The sequence below is a fragment of the Helianthus annuus genome, chromosome 3 (assembly GCF_002127325.2).
Source record: "Helianthus annuus cultivar XRQ/B chromosome 3, HanXRQr2.0-SUNRISE, whole genome shotgun sequence".
In the NCBI taxonomy this organism is placed as follows: Eukaryota; Viridiplantae; Streptophyta; class Magnoliopsida; order Asterales; family Asteraceae; genus Helianthus; species Helianthus annuus.
In genome coordinates this window covers 162,510,214-162,533,189 of record NC_035435.2, presented here as the reverse complement: position 1 = coordinate 162,533,189, position 22,976 = coordinate 162,510,214, and the positions used below count along the sequence as shown (strand labels likewise).

The following is a 22,976-nucleotide window of genomic DNA, read 5'->3' as shown; positions in this document are numbered from 1 at the left end:
GAAGACGGAACGTGAACATCGATGATACGAGTTGCGGCTTTTGCAACAAGGGAGAGGATTTATTTAACCATCTGTTCACGGCGTTCATCTACGCCACTGTTGTGTGGCAATTAAATGGTGTCGGGTTCCCCAGATTTTCGTTTTTTTTTTATTTCGAAGAGGTGCATGCGCATTCTTGATTAAAAGAGTCGGAGAAAACTATTTTCCAAGGAATAATAATTATCATTTGCTGGAGTCTCTGGAAGACGAGAAACGAAGCTAGATACTCAAACAAAGCATTAAGAATAGAAAATGTCTTTAATGAGGTGAAGTCGGTTGGGTATCTTTGGGCTAGAAATAGAACTAAGTTAAAGAATTTATCTTCGGAAAATTGGTGTAAATTTGTAATTATGTAGTTCAGTTATTGTGCTTGATTGTTTGTTTTAATGAAGTTTACGTTTCAAAAAATACGTGCAAGGCGCATACATATTCCTCATATTTTTTAAACATTCATAACTTTTTCATACGGTTTTATTTTTTTTAATTGTGCCATAAAATCAAGCATCTTTTTATTTTTAATTTGAACACCATATTGCTATGTAAATATGAGATCTAAAAAAAATAAAAAAGATGTCTTAGATTTCTTTGTTATATAACATTTTTATCTTGGATTTTTTGTATTAAATTTTTGTGCTACATTTTTGTGTTGAATTTTTTGTAATGGATTTTTTATTGAATTTTTTTGCTAGATTTTTGTACTAGGTATTTTTTTGTGGTATATTTTTTTGTGATGCATTTTTTGTGTTGGATTTTTTTTTGTGCTAGATTTTTTTACAAGAATTTTTGTATTGTATTTTGAAAAAACAAAAGGATGAGAGTTTCTGAATTAGAACCAAAGTACCCTGTCATTTACCTATAAAGATTGTCACATGTCATCTGCACATTCATTTTAGGCTATTTAGGAAAACCCTATTTTTTAGTGGATCCTTTCTTTTATCTTGTTTATTATTTTTCAATTAATTTATATACGTTTTAAATTATTAACAGATATTTGAGTCATAATTTCTTTATATATAACACAATTATATTATTATTAATTTTTACCACACTTTTATGTATAACAATAACTAAAATATATAAATATATTTTTAAATTGTATTAATAGGCTCGTTTGCCACTTGCGAGTCAGTTTAGGCTCGATAATTGAAGCCCAAACTTATTTATTAAATAAGTTTATTTTTAGGCTTGGACCGTTTAATTAAACTCAACTCGACTTAATTTTTACAAAACAGATCGCAAGTAGCTCATAGACGGCTTCATTCATTTTCACCACTACTTGTATATACTAAAGGGGCAAATTATTCATTTCATTATTTTAGTGGATCTTATTAACAAACAGTTATTGGCTTATTGCCACTAATGAGATAATAGCAAAACATAGAAACACCACAAAGTTGACATTTGTACCAAGTACAAAGTCTACGGTTTTTAACAAAATAGAAAATTGAATGACGAACGTTACTAGTAAAAAATAACAATAATGAAAATAACTGGATATTTTTGTAATTGACATCCCAGGATGGTAATATAGTATCTTGCTCTACTCACCGTAAGATCATCCGTAGTAAGAGGTTTTGGGTGTTTTATTCCAAAAAACGCCCCCACGCCCCACACCCTACCTCTGGGCGTTTTTTTCAAAAAAGTTGTCCAGATCGTTCTTTTTTCCACGCCTCTTGTTTAATTATTTGGCCAATGACAGGTATTCTTCTTTTTGTTTGGCCAACACCTTTTTTATAGTTTTTTTATTTAATTGTTTAATACCCCTTTTAACATAATACCCAACAATGTCCACATCCCCACTACACCCATTTTATAAAAACGTCCCATAATGCCCCATTGCTGTCTCGACTACCACATGACGCAAAACGCCCAAGATAGATCTGAATACAAATGATTGCTTACCTCAACAATCTTCTTCAAAAACCCAGAGAATAGAGAATATGAAGAAACACTTTAGATCTGACACAATCTGAGCACAATCTCAACAATCATATCAAGCACAAACACTCACAAACAAAACATAATCACCATCCATGATGAAAAATCAAGTAACAAGTGAAGAATCCATGAAAAACATGAGAAATGTATGAGAAAACCCTAGAAACTTGAAAACGCACTAGAATGAACAAAACCGAACAAAATCTAACCTCCAACACGAAGTCTACAGTGGTATGAGCACTCTCTATACAGGGCCCGCTCTGATACCACTTGTAAGGTCGTCTTCCTTCAACGAACACACGAACCGGATGGATCGAACACACACGCGATGTGCGGAAACCACCGTGTGTCTCGTACCGGAACGTAGAGCTCGCACAGAAGGTGTAGAAGATGAGAGAACGGTAAATAAACTGAGTATTCACAGTCAACAATCACACAAAGTGAATGAAGAACACACAAAGCTAGGGTTTGTTTGCACAAGAAGTTTTCTCCAAAAATTCACTGCTTCATTGAAATCATTAAATCGCTAGTCTGCGTACAATCACTAAGAATATATACACGCCTAAATACGTACACCTTGAATCCTTACAATGAAACCCTAGTCAGTAAATAAGTACTGACACATAACAAGAACTACAAATTCGGACTATTAACAAAGAACTACAAGTCCTGACAAGCTAAATCCTAAATTCGGACAACCTTGCAAGAACTACAAGTTCTTAAAACCCTAAACTACAAATGCGGACATATCCATGAATTTATAAGTTCTGACATACTAACTCTCATAAATCCGGACACCCTAATGGACACACTAGTCCGCAGTTGTGCTTAGAAATCACATAGACTTGCAACAAATGCAGAACAAGTCCCTGAAGATTCCTACATCAACAACATCCAGCATTTATCAACTTGAAGTGCACTTACTGATTGTATATTAGACTATGCATCTAGGTAAGAAAGAAAAGAGTTTCATATAAGGTTTGGTGATTATTTCGTGTTGGTGTATTTGGAAAGGAAGAAACGAATTGGTTTTCAACAGATTAGACGAAGCCCGCGTGATATTTTAGGAGAGGTAAAGTCGAGAGCTTTTGCGTGGGTTAGAAGATCTCCTTGTAAATATATTAGTTGGGTGGAATGGTGTAAATACCCGTTGTATATGTTGTAATTATCTGTCCTTTGCTCGTTTGAGTCGGGGGTGTGGTTTGTTGTTTGGCCTTTTGTCCGTTTGGGTCGGAGGTGCGTTTTAACGAAGTTTTCTTTAAAAAAAATTATCATTCTTGGTAAGTGATTGTGTGAAGGCATAACATTTAATTTCTAATCTTTCACGTCCTTTTAGAGTTGGTAGTTTATATATGCTCCATGCGCAGACACCCTATAAATTAACTTAATTGTAAACGAAAAGACTCACACAAAAGTATTGGCTCATAGAAGAGAGGAGACAAAGGAGAAACATGCTTCATCAGTATATTATGATCCTCTCTCTTTTTACATTTCCTTTTACAATGGCCTTGGACACTCAAGGTTCCTCCACAAGTGCTATTAACAACATAGCAAAGCCGAACTGTCCAAGCCGTTGTGGGAATGTGACAGTTCCTTACCCGTTTGGTATTGGTAAAGACACGGGTTGTTCCCTTGACAACTCGTTCTACTTGACTTGTAACATGTCTAACGAAGATCCAAAATTGTTCCTCCTTTCAAGCAACATAGAAATATACAACATTTCAGATACAGAGTTCCGCATTCGCACTCGGCCTGCTTTTAGGTGCTACAACCCAGATGGAACTATAGGAAATGAATTTGAATGGTGGACTATTATAGCTAGTCCATTCACTTTCTCTGAAAAGAACAAGTTCACAGTCCTTGGGTGTGATGATTATTCTTTGATTAGAGGAAACAACTTTGTTAGCGGTTGTTTGGGACTATGTAGCACAAATCAAGATGAGCCTGATAATGGACAGTGCTCAGGATCAGGATGTTGTCAGACATCTATACCAAAGGGTCTAGATTACTATAATGTTACACTTAACTCCTTCAAAAACCACACAGATGTTTGGTCTTTCAACCAATGTGGCTTAGCGTTTCTTGGTGAGCAGGGCAGTTTTGTGTTTCATGGTGCCGATGATTTGTATAATGCCTCGGATATTTGGGAGCGAATATGGGCCACTGTCCCAGTTGTGATAGATTGGGTAATTGCACCCGAAGGGGGTTGCTCTGAGTCTGCAGAATGCAAAGGAAACAGTTCCTGCTATGAGGTAGACGGTGGCGGGTATCGTTGTAGATGCAATAATGGTTATGAGGGTAACCCCTATCTTGATCCAGGTTGCCAAGGTCAGTTTCAAATATCTATCAAAATCATTTTCAATGACGACCTCAACACTTATATATTTACAAGTATTAATGGTTTACTTGAAATAATGGGCATGGTTTACTTGAAATAATGGGCTACTTGAAATTGATGTGTGTTAAAGTTGACTATTACAATTTGATGTTAAATAATAATGGGTTATAGTATAACTATTAAATTTAGTTTGATTATGGTTAACTTATTTTTTCTGGATTAAATAATCCGTTATACATCATCTTTAACGAAAGTGATTATTTAAGAAAAAACAAAGATTGCTCATCATTTTCATCATTACTACGTATGACACATAAATTAGAGTAAACTGCCATTTTGGTCCCTGAGGTTTGGTCATTTTTGCCATTTTAGTCCAAAACTCAAACCTTTTGCATCTGGGTCCCTGTGGTTTCAGTTTTATTGCCATTTTGGTCCAAAAATAAAATCAGGTCATATTTATCTTATAAAATCCTGCAATTTTGTCCTTTTCCTCAGAGGCAAATCAGGTCATATTTGTCTTATAAAATCTGGTATTTATTTATAAAAAAGAAATGACCATTTTGCCCCTGTGGAAAAGGACAAAATAGCAGGATTTTATAAGACAAATATGATCTGATTTATTTTTGGACCAAAATGGCAATAAAACTGAAACCATAGGGACTCAGATGCAAAAGGTTTGAGTTTTGGACTAAAGTGGCGAAAGTGACCAAACCACAGGGACCAAAATGGCAATTTACTCCATAAATTAAATATCAATTTTTTGATGGGCTTGTTTTAGTTGTATTATAACATTATATACGTAAAATAATTTTATTGTTGTTAATTGTTTAACTAATTACTACCTGAATAGAATAAAACTAGTAATAATGCCCACGCGCGTTGCGGCGTGGGTTCATCGCAAACATTGAATGGATTAGTTCAAGCGTTATGTGATATGTTAAGCGTATGAAAACGTGCAGTTTGATTGGATTAAAACGTAAAGTAAACCGAATTTATGCCGTACTATTATAATGTATTATATGTGACCCGACACATATATAGAAAACATCACGGGTATAAAGGAAAAACAAACACGTGTAATCAATATGGATTAATTAGAGTTTTTAAAAAATGAAGGAAAAAAAGAAATCACAATTTGACTTCACTCGGTTGAGAACAAAATTTACGAAACGTACATAAAATAAGCATAAAAACATATTATATTTGACCTGACTCGTTTTACAAAAATATTTACGCTGAAATGTTGACCAACTCGAATTTATACCGTCACGTACATAATAATATGCACGTAAAATGTTTTATTTAACGAAAACGTATTATATTTGACCTAACTTGATTCTTGTTAAAATGTTTATGTCGAAACGTAGACGAACTCGAATTTATACTGAAACGTATATAAAAATAGTTGTTTAAAGTAAAGGAACAAAAGCTAAAATATATAAGAAAATAAGAAAAAAAAAAGAAAAACTTTACTTACCAACTACATGGATCGAACATAGCTTCGTTTAATACTCAACCAAAGCAACCAACCAGTTGTTCTAGGAAATGCGTTTGAGTTTGATGTACATCGTAAACGTTAAACGGATTAGTCCAAGCGTTATGTGATGCGTTAATCATATGAAAACGCACGTTTTGATGTATTCGATTGAACTCAATATAACATATAGTTGCTTAGCGATTGGATCAAAACGTAAAATAAATCGAGTTTATTCTGTACAATCATAACGTATTATATGACCTGATTAACTCGAATTTATACCGTCAAGTCAAAACATATTATATGCGACCCGATTCATGTGTAGGAAACATACAAAATAAAGCACGAAAGCGTAGACCAAATTTGCGTCGAAACGTAAAAGTGTAAATTTTAAAAGTTGAGGGGTAAGTATAAATCATATGTACCAAAAACGTAAATTATCAAAGTATAGGTATAAATGTAAATTACAAAAGTAGAGGGTATGAAAAGGAAAAATTTATGTGCCAAAATGTAATTTACAAATGTTAGAGGGTGGTTGTGAAAATGCTAAAAGTAAAATTAAAATCAAAGTTGTGAAAAGAAACTACCGACTTTATACTTTAAGTTAGATAGAAATAGAAATTGGTAAGAGTTTAAAAATTGAAGGGGAAATTGGAAATTGAGTAAAATATTCGTAGCTATAGGGAAACCGAGTAAACTGATGTAGGTCAATAGATGAAACACTTTCAAGTCTCAGTTGATATCAAACAATAAAAACACACAATTATGAAATAAGCTCTTCGAAATTATTAATCTAAAAAATAACTCAAAACTAGATTAATCTCTCATAATCCTAATCACAAGCTCGATTGGATTATATAGCCACCATAAATAACTCGATTACAATGAGAAAAAGATTCAAACTCTTATTTGATAACTAATAAAATTCATAAATACATCTATATCTATCTATCTATATATAATAAAAGAAACCAATGGGATGACACATGTCATTCATTGAAGCCATCTATGTTTTATAAATAAATAATTAATATCAATTAAAAGATAGTTATAAAATTAAATTTAATATAAATTTAAACAATTTGTATAGGAGATAATATAATATTTTAAAATATTATTTAAATGATTTATTTATTTTATTAAACTAAAGTAATTAAGGGTATAACCTATTTAAAAAATGCTTATACGGGGTAAATAAAAATATTAATCAATGTTTATTGGTTCTAAACTTTTATTTTCGTGTTTAACTCTCAACTCAATTACGGTAATCACTATGTTTACGTGACATTTATAAGAACCATCACCGCAATCACCCCATCCATCGTATATCGAGTATATCCGTTAGTTTTTTTTAAAATATAAATTTTTATTAGATTCATTCAACCCGTGTAATAAATGAGGTTTTTTATAGATACATTTTTATTTTTTACTATACAAAATTACATTTATGCAATTCGTGTAATACACGGGGTTTTTAAAAATATAATTTTTTATTAGGTAGTATATAAAATTAGATTTATTCAATCCATATAATACATATGGTTTATAAAGATATAACTTTTTATTGTTTGTTATATAAAATTACACTAGGTTATGGCCCCGTGTGTTACACGGGTTGATTAATAAAAATGATATAATTTATTATTTGTATATACTTATTATTTTTAATCTACTCTTGATAGTTTTGATTGACCATACATGATAAATTCATAAATTATCATTAATAACATTGAATTTCATGGGACAAACCTCTAATAACAATAAATTTCATGGGATAAACCTCTTAAAATTATAAAATAAAAAATCAAAATTCACACCAAAAAAACTGGGGAAAAGTTGAATTAAAGAAAGAAATATTAGATTTTAATAATCTCAACTATTCATCGTTGGCCGCTAGCAGTTCCAATTTAAAAACTGGCTGTCCCAACTATTAACATATTGGCTTCCAATGGACACTGACTAACAGAACCTTAATGTTGTTAGTCTCCGATAGCCGGAAAAGGTTCATAAAGGTCCGATCTAAGGTTATAAAAAAGGTTTGGGACGAAAATGTTGAGTTTTCCGGCCAAAAACTTGAGTTTTCCGGACAAAAAGAAGTTTTCCGGCGATGAAAGAATTTACAGCGACCTCAATAATTGGAGCTTTTAGTAGAAAAAGGTTCATTTATATTTTTAAATTAAAAATCTAAAACATTAGTAGAAGCCATGAGTTACGTATTCTTATTTTATTATAATTCAATTTTATTAATCACACTATTATAAAGTAAAGACATGATAAATATAAATGGAAAAAAGTAGTAAAAGATAAAATTTATAGATTAAAATAATATATATTCTTTATTTGAATTTTATTAGCAAATATTATCTAAATCTATTTGTTTAGGATATATTCTTTATTTGAATCTTATTAACAAATATTATCTATATCTATATGTTTAGGGTAAAAGATAAAATTTATGGATTAAAATAATATATTTTTTATTTAAATCTTATTAACAAATATTATCTATATCTATTTATTTAGGCGGGAAAAAATAGTTGAGATCACCTAATAAAGCGCCATGTGTCCCCATATGATTTACTTTATTATATGTATAGATGTGTTCAATCCGTATAACACATGTGTTAAAAATGTAACTTTTTTCATTAGTTAATATATAAAATTGTTGATGCAGATTTTGTGTCCGATGCTTGTCGAATAGATTAGTTATTATTTTACGCTGAATTTGTAATAGTTAGTGAAACGGTCTATCGAACGTGTATAGACCCGCTCGTTTGAAGTGGTCAAACGAGAGGGTTATTCGGTTGACCGTGTGTGTTTGCTAGACAAGTTATGGTTGCTTATATTGGTGTCGAAGGATAGGGCATCGAAGGATTGTTGATATCCTTCGATGAGCTCGAAAGATATCCATCGAAGGTTGAAGATGGACCTCGAAGGATATGGTATCCTTCGAGGCATGTGTGTATCTTTCGAAAGCTGGATGGTCGACAGATGATCTATCGACCAGTCAGTGTTATCCTTCGACTGTGCAACCTGTGTTTGGTATAAATACCAACACCTTGTCTTGTAAAACACAAGAGTGAGAGCACAAGTGTGTGCTAGAGAGTGAATGGAGGTTTGAGTCCTCACCGGGAGAAATCACCACTTGATTTCTCCCTGGATGTATACTTCTTTGGTATTAGTTCGGTTATCATGTAATCGGGCTGACTTGTAATGTTTATTACCGGATTAATACAAAAGTTGTTTGTTTATCATCTCTTTATCTCTTCCATCTTTGAACATTATCATGAAAATCACGGATTGGATCCCGAAACACGGACCTACAAGTGGTATCAGAGCCTCGCTCTTTACCTTGTTTAAAACCGGTTTGTTCAAGTTCTTTGGTGTGTTTGAACACTTGGTTTAGCACTCGTTTTTGGTAGTTTCCTTGCATTTTGAAACTGGAAAACGGCTACTAAACCTATCGGGAGTGTTCGGGGTCGGTTTGGGTAACATAAAAATCGTTTTTGTGAAACTTTGATTTTTCCGGCCGTGTTCCGATCATCTTTCCGGTGACTGGACTTGGGGATAAGGTTACTTGTTTTGGCAAACTTTTTGAAAGTCAAAAAGTTGGTGAAGATTTGTGTGCAGAACATACTTTCTGCCGAAAGCAACTTCACCTACCCATCAACTTTTCACCAACCTGTCCTTTCGTGTCAGGTGTGTCAGAGAGTTCGAAAGATATCCTTCGACATCGAAAGATATCCTTCGACATCTTTCGATCAAAGGCAGCTCGAAAGATAAGCATCCTTCGAGTAGTCTTTCGAAGTCTAAGGGTTATCCTTCGTTGTTGGAATCTTTTCGAAAGTTGGTTGTCCGAAAGATAAGGATACATCTCGAAAGATAAGGATCTTTCATTGTGAATCTTTCGAGATCAGTATTCGAAAGATATAGATCTTTCGAACTGTGAATCTTTCGTGATAAATCAGTCGAAAGATAAGGATCTTTCATTGAGAATCTTTCGAAGACTTTGCTCGAAACTCAACAGTAATCTTTCGATCACTGTTGATCCTTCGAACAAGTCTTGATCTTTCGATCAGATTGTATCTTTCAATTGTTGTCTGTTTGTTGTTAACAGTTTGTGGTGTGTAGGTTATTTATTAATTTTTGATCACAATGAGTTGCACAAGTCCTTGGGATTGGAGTACGGATCCACAACCAGATCTGAAACAGATGTCGATGGCTGAATATATGACGAGTGCCATTCCAAAACAACAACAATCAATAAGTTCGTGTCAATGGGCTTTGGTATCCAATCAAAGTCAAAGTCTTCAGAATCTTCTGATTAGTGAAAGTGAAACAGGCAGTAACAATCGTCCACCAAAGCTGAACCACATGAACGATTTTCCGTCATGGAAAGGACGTTTTCACACATATGTTCAAGGACAAAGCACCGACCTTTGGATGTGTTTTGTCAATGCATTCAACGAAAGTCTTGAAAGTAGAGCATCCACTTCAGAAGGTTACGCCAACATGCTTGAAAATGACAAGAAGGCTTATGAATTGGAGAAAAAGGCCTATGCCATACTTACTCAAGCACTCAACAAAGACATCTACCATCAGTTTTCATATTGTAAGACCACGAAAGCATTGTGGGATGCCTTAGTTGCTAGAGGAGAAGGCAATGCAGCTGCTCGAAAGTCTAGGCATGATTTGTTGAAGAAAGAGTTTGAATCCTTTCAGTTTTTGGAAAACGAGACTCTGAATGATATGACCACACGTTTCTATCATTTGATTAGTGAAATGTGTGCTTATGGGGTGGCAGCTACTCAACAAGACATGGTGAATAGGTTTGCTGACGCCCTACCCCCAAAATGGAGTTCGTTTATTGAGTTGTTGAAGCATACTAAAGCTCTAGATGAGATTAACATCTATGAGTTCATTCAGAAGCTGGAACATAAAAATGATGAAGAAATTAGGAAAGCAAGGCGTGCTCCAGCTCCTCAGAATACAGAAATGTATTTGCCTGGTTTTGGTCCTTCAGCTAGTTCTGTTCAACAAGCGAAGCTTCAAACTGCTTTTGTGTCCAATACGAGTTCCTTTCCATTTTCTCAATCAACAGCTGCTCCACCACAACCTCAATTCGATCCGAGGTCCTACATTCCTGTTCCAACACAGCCACAACCACAACCTCAACAACAACAACAGCAAGCTCACTATACAAGCAATCCTCAACCTCAGTCTCAAAGTCATCACACAATCCGAGTCGACAACTCAAATCTTTCACACCTTAGCATTGAAGTTGCTAAGGAACATATGGAAATTATCAACACCATGGTCAGTGCTTACTGTGGTTTGGTAGCTGGTCAGCTTGGAAACATCAACATGACCAATGAAGATTATGATCAGATCGACAAGGAAGAAATGGAGTTGATGGATATTAAATGGGCTTTTGCTAGTGCGGTTAGAAGGGCAAAAGATTTCATGGCACGAACTGGAAGAACTTCGTTGGAAGGAAAGAAAAACACGAAGTATGGGTTTGATATTAATGCCGTCACGTGCTTTAACTGTGGCGAGAAAGGGCACTTTAAACGTGAGTGCACTCGACCAACAAAACACGGCAATCACAACCCTTTCAGAAACCAGACGAACGTGAATGCCCAACAAGAAAACCGTGAGAGGAGGATGGTGGCAGTGAACAACAATCAGGGACAGCCTGGAGCTAACAATCACAATCGGGCTTTGGCTGTTCAAGCTGATGAAGGATGTGACTGGTCAGTGCAGTTTGGTGAAGGAGATCAAGGAAGTGGAACTGCATTGTATGCTAAAGTCATCGAGCAGGTTCATAAAGAAGAATCTTCTGGGAGCGATGACAGTTCTGGGTATTCGGGCAGTTCGGATGAAGAAGGCTCTGTTTCTGGGGATAATCACTCAGAGCCTGATGTGAATGAAGAAGGAGATGATGATATACAGGAGCTACTGAATGAAGCTGATGAGCTTAAGTGTCAGAAATCAATTCTGATTAGGAAGGCTGCTGCTACATCAACGGAATTGGAAAAGCTATTTTCTGAAGATGGAGCTTTTTCTTTTCAAACTGCCTTTATGGCAAATGGTTCAGCCTCTACTAGTCAGGTAACTTCTGAACCTCCTGCTCCTAGTGTTTGTAAATCATGTGCAGATATGAAGCTTGAATCAGAAAAGCTTCATAGTCATAATCAGAATTTGGTTATTGAACTGTCAAAATGCCAAGAGGCAAACATGGCTTTAACCCGGAATGAAAAAGAATTTAAATCTGTAATAGAAACATTAAAGAAAAATGTGTCCGAGGTTAACAAAGTAGTTTACCACAAACAAGTAAGTATAAATGAATACATTAACCTTGTGGAAGAAACTAAGAAGCAATTAGCCATTGCCCAATGCAAGCATGATGCGATCAAACAGAAATTGGATAGTTATTCTAACTCCCGATTTGTGCTTGATCACATCATAGACGTTCAACAACTGAAAGGTAACGTGAAAGGTGTAGGGTATAAGTCGTGTCCACCCCCTTTGATGGACAACTATACCAAGATGCCCGATGATGAGGAAATGCCTCGGTATGAATCCAGTGTGCCTTTGAACTTTGAGGAATTTTCTACTGGCCTAGGGTTCAAATCGGACAGTTCTTCAAACACAGCCCCTAAGGAACAAGAAACTTCACCATCCATGAAACAAAGTCCTCCAATTATCGAGGACTATGAGACATCGGATGATGAATCAGATGTGGCTGTAAGTGATCAGGATAAATCACTTAGCAAGATGAAAGGAGTAGATATTCCTCGAGAGAATCACATCCTTTGTGATCCTGATACTCCTGAGGCTCCATCTGTTGAGAAGCAAGTGATTGATCCTGTCAAGGTTGATAAGACAGGTGTGTCTACTGTTAAAAGCAGTAATGTGTTGTACACTTTGGTTGGAGATAATAAAATCTACTCAGATCATGTTTTTCCAATTAAGAATGTAAATAAATCTTTGATTGACAAAGTCTTTGAAGACAATACAAACAGATTTTTGGGAAAAACACTTCCAGGAATTGTGGTAACACAATGTGATCCAATTCCTAAGGCTGAGGTTAGGAAACAATTTAGTAATCAAAAATCTCCAATCACTCGACAACCTATTGCTTCTAAGGGTAAACCACCACAACGAGCTCCAAAGCCAAAGGCTAAAGTTGAATCAAAAGGAGCTCGTTACATGAAGAAAGGAAAAGATGTTAAGTTTGTAGCATCAAAAGGTACAGATAAAATTGAGACTTTTGAAAACAAATCAAACACTGATTTTGTACAACAAGTCAAGATTTTGAAACGAAACAGTGATAACAATTACACCCAACACACAAACGGGTGTGATGAAAAAGCAAGTACCTCAGGTTCTACAAGCTCAACATCTGGTAGTCGATCAAGTTCTCCTAAGTCTGTTGAAAGGAGAACTTGTTTCAAATGTGGAGAAATTGGGCACATTATCAGAAATTGCCCAAATGCTCCAAAGAAGAAGTTGGTTGAAAAGGCTCCACCTGAAGCAGTTCACCCTCAACGTCGGTCAGTTTCACCTAAACAAGATAAACGAACTGTAAAAGAACAAGAGACTAAACAACGACGTAAGAACATAAAAACTGTTGAAAAAGCTTTAAAATCTGAAGTTAAAACAGTACAAAAGGAACCGAGTGTGTCACAACCTGTAAAACCAGCATCTTCAAAAACTGGTAGGCACAGACAAACTTGGTTACCTAAGTCGGGTGACAATTCAGGGGGAGCAGTTGTTCTTGAAAACCATCAAGAGATAGAGCTTACGTATCGTGATGCCAAGGGACGACCCAAGACCACTAAGGCTTGGGTCCCCATTCTCAACTGATGTGTTTATTTGACATGTGCAGGATGTTCTAGGAGGAACTATTAATAGTCATTGGATTGTTGATAGTGGAGCATCCAGGCACATGACTGGCGACTTACGGCTCCTGTATGACGTGAGAAATATTAGAGGAGGGTATGTTGCTTTTGCGGGTGATAAAGGAGGATACATCACTGGAGAAGGAAGTATCTCTAATGGCATCGTGTGCTTTGATAAGATCAATTATGTGAAGCAAATTGATCACAATCTTCTCAGTGTGTCGCAAATCTGCGATAAAAAGTTCTCAGTGATTTTTGATGATGCTGGCTGCTATGTGCTGAAACCTGGATTCAAAATTCCACAAGAATGGATTCTCTTATCGGCTCCGAGAGTTAATGATCTTTATATTCTCGATATGAGCCAAGCGATTACTACATCTGCACAAGTTACTTGTTTTGTCTCAAAAGCCACAGAAAAGGAGTCTATATCTTGGCACAGAAGAATGGGACACATTCACTTGAGAAAAATGAACCATTTGGTGAAAAATAATCTTGTGAATGGTGTGCCTGTGAGAAGTTTTCATCTACAAGATATATGTGTCTCGTGTCAAAAGGGGAAGCAAACGAAGAAGTCTCACCCTTTGAAGAAAATCAACACTGTTAGCATGCCTCTCGAACGTCTTCATATGGACCTTTTTGGACCTATGAAGCACAAGACAACGTTTGGTGATGCTTATTGTTTAGTAGTTACTGATGACTACTCTAGATTTTCTTGGGTATCTTTTATGGCACACAAAAGTGAAACTCCTGGCATCCTCAAGGATCTTCTTACAATGTTGGAGAATCTCTATACGTTGAAAGTGAAAAGGATCCGAAGCGACAATGGAACTGAATTCAAGAATCAAGTTATGGATGAGTTTTGTACTTCTAAAGGCATTCTTCATGAGTACAGTTCTCGTTATACTCCACAACAAAATGGTGTCGCTGAGAGGAAGAATCGAACTATTATTGAAACTGCAAGAACAATGTTAGTAGAGTCGGAACTCCCTATTCAATTCTGGGGAGAGGCTGTTTCGGCCGCTTGCTACACGTTGAACAGAGTTCTTACAGTTAAGAGACATGGCAAGACTTGTTTCGAACTCCTTCAAAGAAGGAAACCGGATCTTTCATACCTTGAACCGTTTGGTGCTCCCTGTACGATGATTGAGCCGGATGGAAAGTTTGGTGCAAAAGCTATCGAGGGTTTCTTCCTTGGATATGCTACTCCGAATTTTCGTGTTTGGAATCTAGCTACTAAAAAGATTGAACTATGGAGCGAAGTTAGGGTTCAAAGGTACACGAGTCCTGTTAGGGCTCCGGGTGATCCGTGGATGTTCGATTATGATGGGCTATTTGACTCCTTCAATCTGCCAACCTTTGACGAAGAATCAGCAGCGGCTCGGATGTTGTTGGAAAGTGATAACGCTGCTGTCTCGCCATTGGTCAGACCTATTGTTGTTGACCCTCAAGCTTCTACGTCAGTCAACAATATGGTTCAAAATGAGGTTTATGAAGATGCTGCTGATTATAATGACTCTTCTGAAGATGATGAATATCATGATGCAGCCGAAGGATCTTCAGCTCCAGCTGCTCCTGTTCAAGGTGCCTCTGGTGATACACCTCATATGCAGAATGTCGATACTGCTGAAGGGAATGCATCCACCTCTAACCACATTCCTGGTGTAGAGTTGGTTGTCGATCTTAATCTGAATAATTTGGGTATCAATGCTCGTGTGCCAGATAATCCTGAAATGCGGATTCACGATACCCATCCCCAGCAGAATATCATAGGAGATGTCCATCGCGGGGTGCAGACGCGTAATCAGCTGAGAAACAACCGGAATGCTGGTTTGTATTCAGCTATAAGAGAATCTGGTCAACAAAATGACTGGTCCTTCGCGTGTTATGTGTCACAAGAAGAACCAAAGTCGTGGAAAGAAGCTTTGAAAGACAGTGCTTGGGTTGAAGCCATGCAAGAAGAATTACAGCAATTTCACAAGCTTGGTGTTTGGAAGCTTGTTGAAAAACCTGAGAACTACAAGAAGATTGGCACTCGATGGGTCTTCAAATGCAAGAAAGACGACCGTGGAGTGGTTATTCGGAACAAAGCTCGTTTAGTCGTTCAAGGTTTTCGTCAGATAGAAGGGATCGACTACAACGAAGTCTATGCACCAGTTGCACGTCTGGAAGCTATTCGGATCTTTCTGGCTTATGCCTCATTCAAAGGATTCAAGGTTTACCAGATGGACGTCAAAAGTGCATTTCTACATGGTGTGGTTGAAGAAGAGGTATATGTCGAACAGCCTCCAGGTTTTGAAGATCCTGTTCATCCCGATCGGGTTTGGTTGCTCAACAAAGCTCTCTATGGTCTTCATCAAGCGCCACGAGCTTGGTATGCAACCTTATCTACATATTTGCTGGAGAACGGTTTTCGAAGAGGTCTTATCGATTGTACTCTCTTCATCAAAGAACAAGATGGAGATCTTCTTCTGGTACAGGTATATGTTGATGATATTATTTTTGGTTCTACTAATGATGTTTTGTGTAGGAATTTCGAGCGCATCATGCAGGATAAGTTCGAGATGAGTGCTATGGGGGAAATGAATTTCTTTTTGGGCCTACAAGTGCAACAAACGGAGTCTGGGATATTCATCCATCAGACTAAATATGTTGGAGACATCTTGAAGGGTGAACCTGTTAGCCCTTCATACTATCGCGCGATGATCGGATCCCTTATGTACCTCACAGCATCAAGGCCAGATATAATGTACCCAACATGCCTGCTTGCCAGATATCAAGTCAACCCAAAGGCCTCACATCTTGCAGCTGTCAAAAGGATTTTTCGTTATTTGAAGGCTTATCCAGACACCGGTCTGTGGTATCCTAGGGATAATAACTTTGACTTGGTCGCATTCAGTGATTCTGATTTTGGCGGATGTAAAATCGACGGCAAATCCACAACGGCTGGATGTCAGTTTTTAGGAAATCGCCTAGTCACCTGGCAGTGCAAGAAGCAGACGTGTGTCGCTACATCAACATGCGAAGCTGAATACATTGCTGCCTCAAGTTGTTGTTCACAAGTTCTTTGGATCCAACAACAATTGCGGGACTACGGTTTTGAATTCCTAACTACTCCCATATACGTTGATAATTCTGCTGCTTTAGATATCACTAAAAATCCTGTGCAGCATTCAAAGACCAAACACATCGAAATCAAATATCACTTCATACGTGATTGCTTTGAGAAAAGGCTAATCGATGTTGTTAAGGTCCACACCGATGACCAACGTGCCGACTTATTTACCAAAGCTTTTGACAAATCTAGATTTGACTTCTTATTATTGGTAAATGGCATTAAGGTCAAGCAAGAGTAAACCAACATCGGAAAATCATTTTTGTAAATATCTTTGTGTGTTTTTAATTTATCTTAGTTTGTTGATTTTAGGGGGAGTTTATCCAAAAATCGGAAAATACAAAAACATCGAAAAATTTCAAAAACACAAAAACAATAGAAAAACAAAAATGAGTTTCCTGGCGAGTAAAAGAGAAAATGATAGTACATCAGTGGTCTATCCAAACCTCTTTAAACCTTAAATGCAAAACGATAAGCAGCTCTATATAAGATGTATCGGTAGGCTCACAATCATTTTAAAGTGTGCAGGGTGATATAAATCTTAATCGACTGAAGACCAGGTGGGAACCATTCATTGGCATATGGTCTTAGTACCGAAATTTCGTTTGATAGATTGCCGAGGTTCTGAGATATTCGGTCTTTATGCTGCTTATCATCTGGGTATCATGGTTGTATCTTTTACCGAAAAATAACGGGGACGCAAGTCTAGATCTTCCATGATACTATACATACGTGTACATATTACATACTGCATTCGACCTCAATAAGTGATAAACAATCACATGTCCAAATCAAATAAGTGATAAAAATATCACATTTATCCGGGTGTCAAGTTCGTCTCTCTGCTGTACGGAAGTACTGACCTGTTCACGGACTTGCACCTGTGCCCTCATGCATACGAAAATCAAGTTCCTCATCAATAAGTGATTATATCACATAGGACTTGTTTTCAAATCAAAATAAGTGAGTATCTCACAATTTATACGGTCAAACAGATGATAATCGGTATACTCACCGGTAAGATGAACTCTCGTGCATACCTTGATACGGGAATGTGTCGTGATGTGGATGAACACCGGTCGGTAAGTATAAATCATACATTAACGTATCCTCTAAACATGATTACATCTGATAAGTTGAGCTTAAGTGGACAACAATACCGATAATTGTTATAGGATGCTTATTTTAATGTCAATTAACTGAACAACAGGAGTGTTTTGGCATGACCGTACACTGATATGATTCTCTTACCCTCGAAACTCGCAAAAAGAATGTTTGTATATATTTATTTATTTACTGCTTAACCTTTATTGTTTTTCTTTTAAACAGTTTCGTCGTTTGGTGCATATCAGCACGACATTAGCGGTGATGTCGTTTGATAACACTCAAAGGATTTTAAATTGTTGTCTTTTTCTTTCAAAAATACCAAAAAGATTTTAGGTGTGTTTTAATATAAACTTTATAAAAGCCAAAAAGATTTTCTTTCTACTTTATTTTCGATCATACGATGTTGGAGCTCGAGTCTTCGTTACCTGAAACCTGAACGAAAACCGAACTGACTAAATCTTCATAAACGGTCGAAATTTGCATGGTTTTGAAAGTTAAAGACTTAAATTGACAAATTTATTAAACTTTCAAACTGTCGGACGGTGTTTGATTGTGACATGGTCATTCGTGTGTCATTTGCTTATACTATGTTCCAAGCAGTTGTTCTCATTACGCGTTTAGATTTCTTGCATGTGCAGATTCTAAAGGCTAGGAGAACATGGTCGATGACAAGCTTTGGAATGAAGACACGACGAGAAGACACTCAACTGATGAAGATGATCGAGTAGCCGCTGACCATCCTCAACACCACAAGGATCTCACTTCATAAAGATAAAGTCCATTCACGAGCATAACTCAAGGGGGAGCTTATGTTAAGGGGGAGTTTGTCAACACACTTCCTACATGATACGGGTAGTTTGTTGATACACTCTCTGCTTTCAAGGCGTGAAGACTTTGAAGATCCTCCGACATTGAAGACTTGAAAGGACATCAGAGTTTTGGTAACTCGAAGACCAAAGACCGTCGAAGTTCAAGACGAGTCTGCAACTATAGAAGATAAAGACAAAGCTACAGCCAAGGGGGAGTTTGTTGGTGCACTTGTGTCTGTACTTTGTCTGTATTCGGTCTGTATGTAAACGATGTCCAAAGTCAGTCTGTAAGTTGACCAAGTCAACTATCCTCCTAGTTTGACTTGGACAACATGATGTTTATCTGGATCGAAGGATAGCCTCGAAGGATACGCATCATCCTTCGAGGTGCTCGAAAGATATGGTTCGACCATGGTTCAACCATTAGACATCGAAGGATGATCCTTCGATGTCCATGCTGATCGTTCGAGCTCCCTGTCATCGATAGATGATCCTTCGGACCATCTATCGATCCTTCGACCAAGACCTGTTATGTATGGGTATAAATACCCATGCAGTGTGTTAGTGTGGTGGGATGCACACATAGAGAGTTAGAGAAACTCTGCTGAAAAACACACACACACATACTTTAGAGAGTTTGCAAACAGATTGTAAACCTTGTGCTTGTAACCGTAAACCTTCATACGTATTAATACAGTGGTGTTAATCGGTGAACTTTGTGTGTTCTTGTGTTTGTTCTTGCTTCATCCCGGTTTGCCTACTAGCTTGGATTCCGCACTCGCTAGTGAGTTAGTATAACAAGGTTTAGGTTGTTCTCGATCCTCCGAGAAAAGGGACCTACAAAAATTAAATTTACTTAACACATACAATACACGGGGTTCTTAAAAATACAACTTTTTATTATTTAATATATAAAATTACGTTTATTCAACCCATGTAATAAACGAGATTTTTAAATATATATTGTTTTATTATTTGGTATATAGAATTACATTTATTTAACCCGTCTGATAAACGAGATTTTTAAAGATATATTTTTTTTATTATCTGGTATATAAAATTATATGTATTCAACCCGTGTAATACACGGGGTTTTAACCTACTGTATAAATAAAACAATTGTTCATTTTGAAACAGAGAGAGCACATTTTAAAGAGTGGGGTCATATTTTGTATTCATTGTACTCTTACTCTGGTGAAATCAATACAAAGAAACTTTAAAGTGATATTATATACACTTGTTATTGATCGTGTTCTTGCTTCGGTTTGTGTATAAACTTGGATTCCACACTTATTTATGCATTAACAACAAGGAATAGGTGTTATAAGATCATTATAAGGACCTACAAGTGGTATGGGTGCCATATTAGCATTATTTGGCCAGACAAAATCAAATATAAATTAAAAATTGTATCTAGTTTCACCATTTTTTTTTCAAATACATATTACTTTTATATATTTTGTTTTTTGTTTAAAAATATATACCATTGAACATTTATTATCTTTAATTTAATTATAGGATTGTTATACCTTTTTCTAAAAGAATTCAACATTTAAAAAACGCCAATGAATTATGTGTATGATGTACGTAATTACGTATATATGTGCGTAATTATAAACATTACTTGCATAAATATAAACATAAGTGCATAAGTATAAACATAAATGCATAAGTGCATAAGTAAAATGTTGAGTAAATATTTATCTAAGTTGCGTAAGTAATTATTTATATATGTTGCGAGTTATTGTGTGTAATTATTCATATATGTTGCGTAATTTGTATGTAGTTATTTAATTTTGTACGTAGCTATGGTGCGGACACATATACCTCTCGACTCAAGCTATATGTCGCATTCCGGTGGCTCATACGCTTCTCAAACTAATAACGTACATGATGTACATTAACCCACCCTACTTTTAATAAACACGTGTTACTCAATTTCCCTAACAAAACCTGGAAATTGAATTAACCATAATTTGGCACAAAAATATAAACATTTTTAATTGTACTATGTGAGTCCAAGTAAATTAACTACGAGGCCTACGAGGCTTTATATGTTTCCATTTTTATCCAACTTAGATTCTTACATGAAGTCCACCATTTAGGTGACTTAATTTCATGTATTCATGTCCATCATCTCATCTCATGCAACCTTCAATGATATATTGTTTTCTAACCAATTCAATTTGATAGTTTTCAAGTAGCTACAATAGTATCACAGAGTTAGGTTCTTGACTTGTAAGTCAATCCACATGATATCTAAGTTGTTAAACAAAGATATAAATTATGATGTTTTCTACATTCTTTAACCATTCTATTCAATTTTCTTTTCATAGACATCAATGAATGCGCGAATCCAGGAATCAGCCATTGCTATGGTGATTGCTTAAATACTCTAGGGGGTTATAATTGTACTTGTCCACCAGGATCTTTTGGTGATGCAAAAATAGAAAATGGGTGTCTATATCCTAACCGCTCAAAGTTTCCAACCATATTCATCATAGGTAATTTTTTCATGGAAGTATACATATGTGTATGTAAAGTAGTATAACTTTGAAAATCATCTTTTTCAAAATGTTCGTTTTTATTAATATGTGTATTTAAACTATAATAACTTTCAAAATCATTTTTTTCAAATAACTCAGTTTTAAACAATTGTGTTCACTTAGCACAACAACCGCTAATCAAACAACTAATTGAATTTCTTTTTAAATTTACTTGCAGCAATGGTGTTTGGCCCATTAGCAATACTATCAAGTATATCCGGGATATTTTATGGTATAAGGAGGAAGAAGCTAATGAAGCTTAGAGAAAAGTTTTTTGAGCAAAATGGGGGCCTTTTGCTAAAACAAAAGATCAATTCACAAGGGTCCCGGGAGGCAATGACCTTGTTCAGCGTTGCACAACTACGTAAAGCAACTAATAATTATTCTCAAGCGAATATTATTGGCCAAGGTGGCTATGGCATAGTGTACAAGGGCGTTTTGTCTGATAAACGTGTGGTTGCAATAAAAAAGTCTAAAATAGTGGATATTGGTCAAGCAGAGCAGTTCATAAATGAAGTCTTGATCCTTACACAAGTCATCCATCGAAATGTTGTAAATCTTTTGGGGTGTTGCTTGGAAGAGGAAGTCCCTATACTAGTATATGATTTCATCTCAAATAATACTCTTTTTCATCACATTCATTCTAGATTGGGTGGAATGAGTTGGTTATCATGGGAAAATCGATTGAGAGTAGCTGTTGAAGTTGCTGGTGCACTTGCATACCTTCATTCTGAAACTATTATGCCTATCATACACAGAGATGTTAAGTCTACCAACATATTATTAGATGAACACTACACCGCAAAAATTTCAGATTTTGGTGCATCAAGGTTAGTCCCATTAGATCACGAACAGGTAACTACTCTTATTCAAGGCACACTTGGGTATTTGGATCCTGAGTACTTCAACACGAGCCAACTAACTGAGAAGAGTGATGTATATAGCTTTGGAGTGGTCCTTGCGGAACTCATAACGGGGAAAAAGCCAATTGGTGTTGATAGGTCCAATGTTGAAAAGAACTTAGCAACATATTTTGTCAATTCAGTTACTGAAAGCCGTTTATATGGAATTGTTGAACCTCGCATATTACGTGAAGGGACACTTGAGCAAATACAAGTTGTAGGTGATCTGGTAAAAAGATGCCTTAGTCCACAAGGTCAGGATAGACCTACAATGAAAGAGGTGGCAATGGAACTAGATAGTTTGAGGAAATTCACAACTCATCCTTGGATTCAACAACAATCGTTTCATGAGACTAGAAGTTTAACGCTAGAAGTTGAGCAATCTGATCTTTATGAGGCCCCTTTAATTTCGAATGATACTATTAACAGGAAATCTTACTCAAGCATCACATACATGTCCTTTGAAGAAAACAAACCACGTTAATGTTTTTGGTGCTTCTTATAGTGTCGATTCATGTATGAGCATCACCATCTTCTTTGCACCAATTATGGTTAGTTATAAGGTTATAATTGTTGTATTCAATGTTTTTTATCGCAATACTTCGTTGTAATGATTTGGAAAATTTCAAAAGTAGCACCACATGAAAATGTCTAAATGAGTTTTCAAGTGAAACACATTTCTTATGGTTTCAGGCCATTTTTTTTCTTTTGTAACAACAGAGGGAAACAGTTAATGTTGAATTGGGTAGCCTGGGTCAAAAACTATATTGTTGCTAGTAGGATAGAAGTCCAGTTGTGTTTGTT

General features: G+C 36.0%; 1 protein-coding gene across 1 annotated transcript; it reads left to right on the top strand.

The window, feature by feature from the left end:
- The first annotated feature begins 3,439 nt into the window (after positions 1-3,439).
- On the top strand, positions 3,440-22,729 carry LOC110930410 (wall-associated receptor kinase 2). The gene is made up of 3 exons (XM_022173709.2): positions 3,440-4,305; positions 21,061-21,228; positions 21,449-22,729. The coding sequence occupies exons 1-3, from the start codon at positions 3,447-3,449 to the stop codon at positions 22,654-22,656; spliced, it is 2,235 nt and encodes a 744-aa protein (XP_022029401.2). The 5' UTR covers positions 3,440-3,446; the 3' UTR covers positions 22,657-22,729.
- Positions 22,730-22,976: the final 247 nt, after the last annotated feature.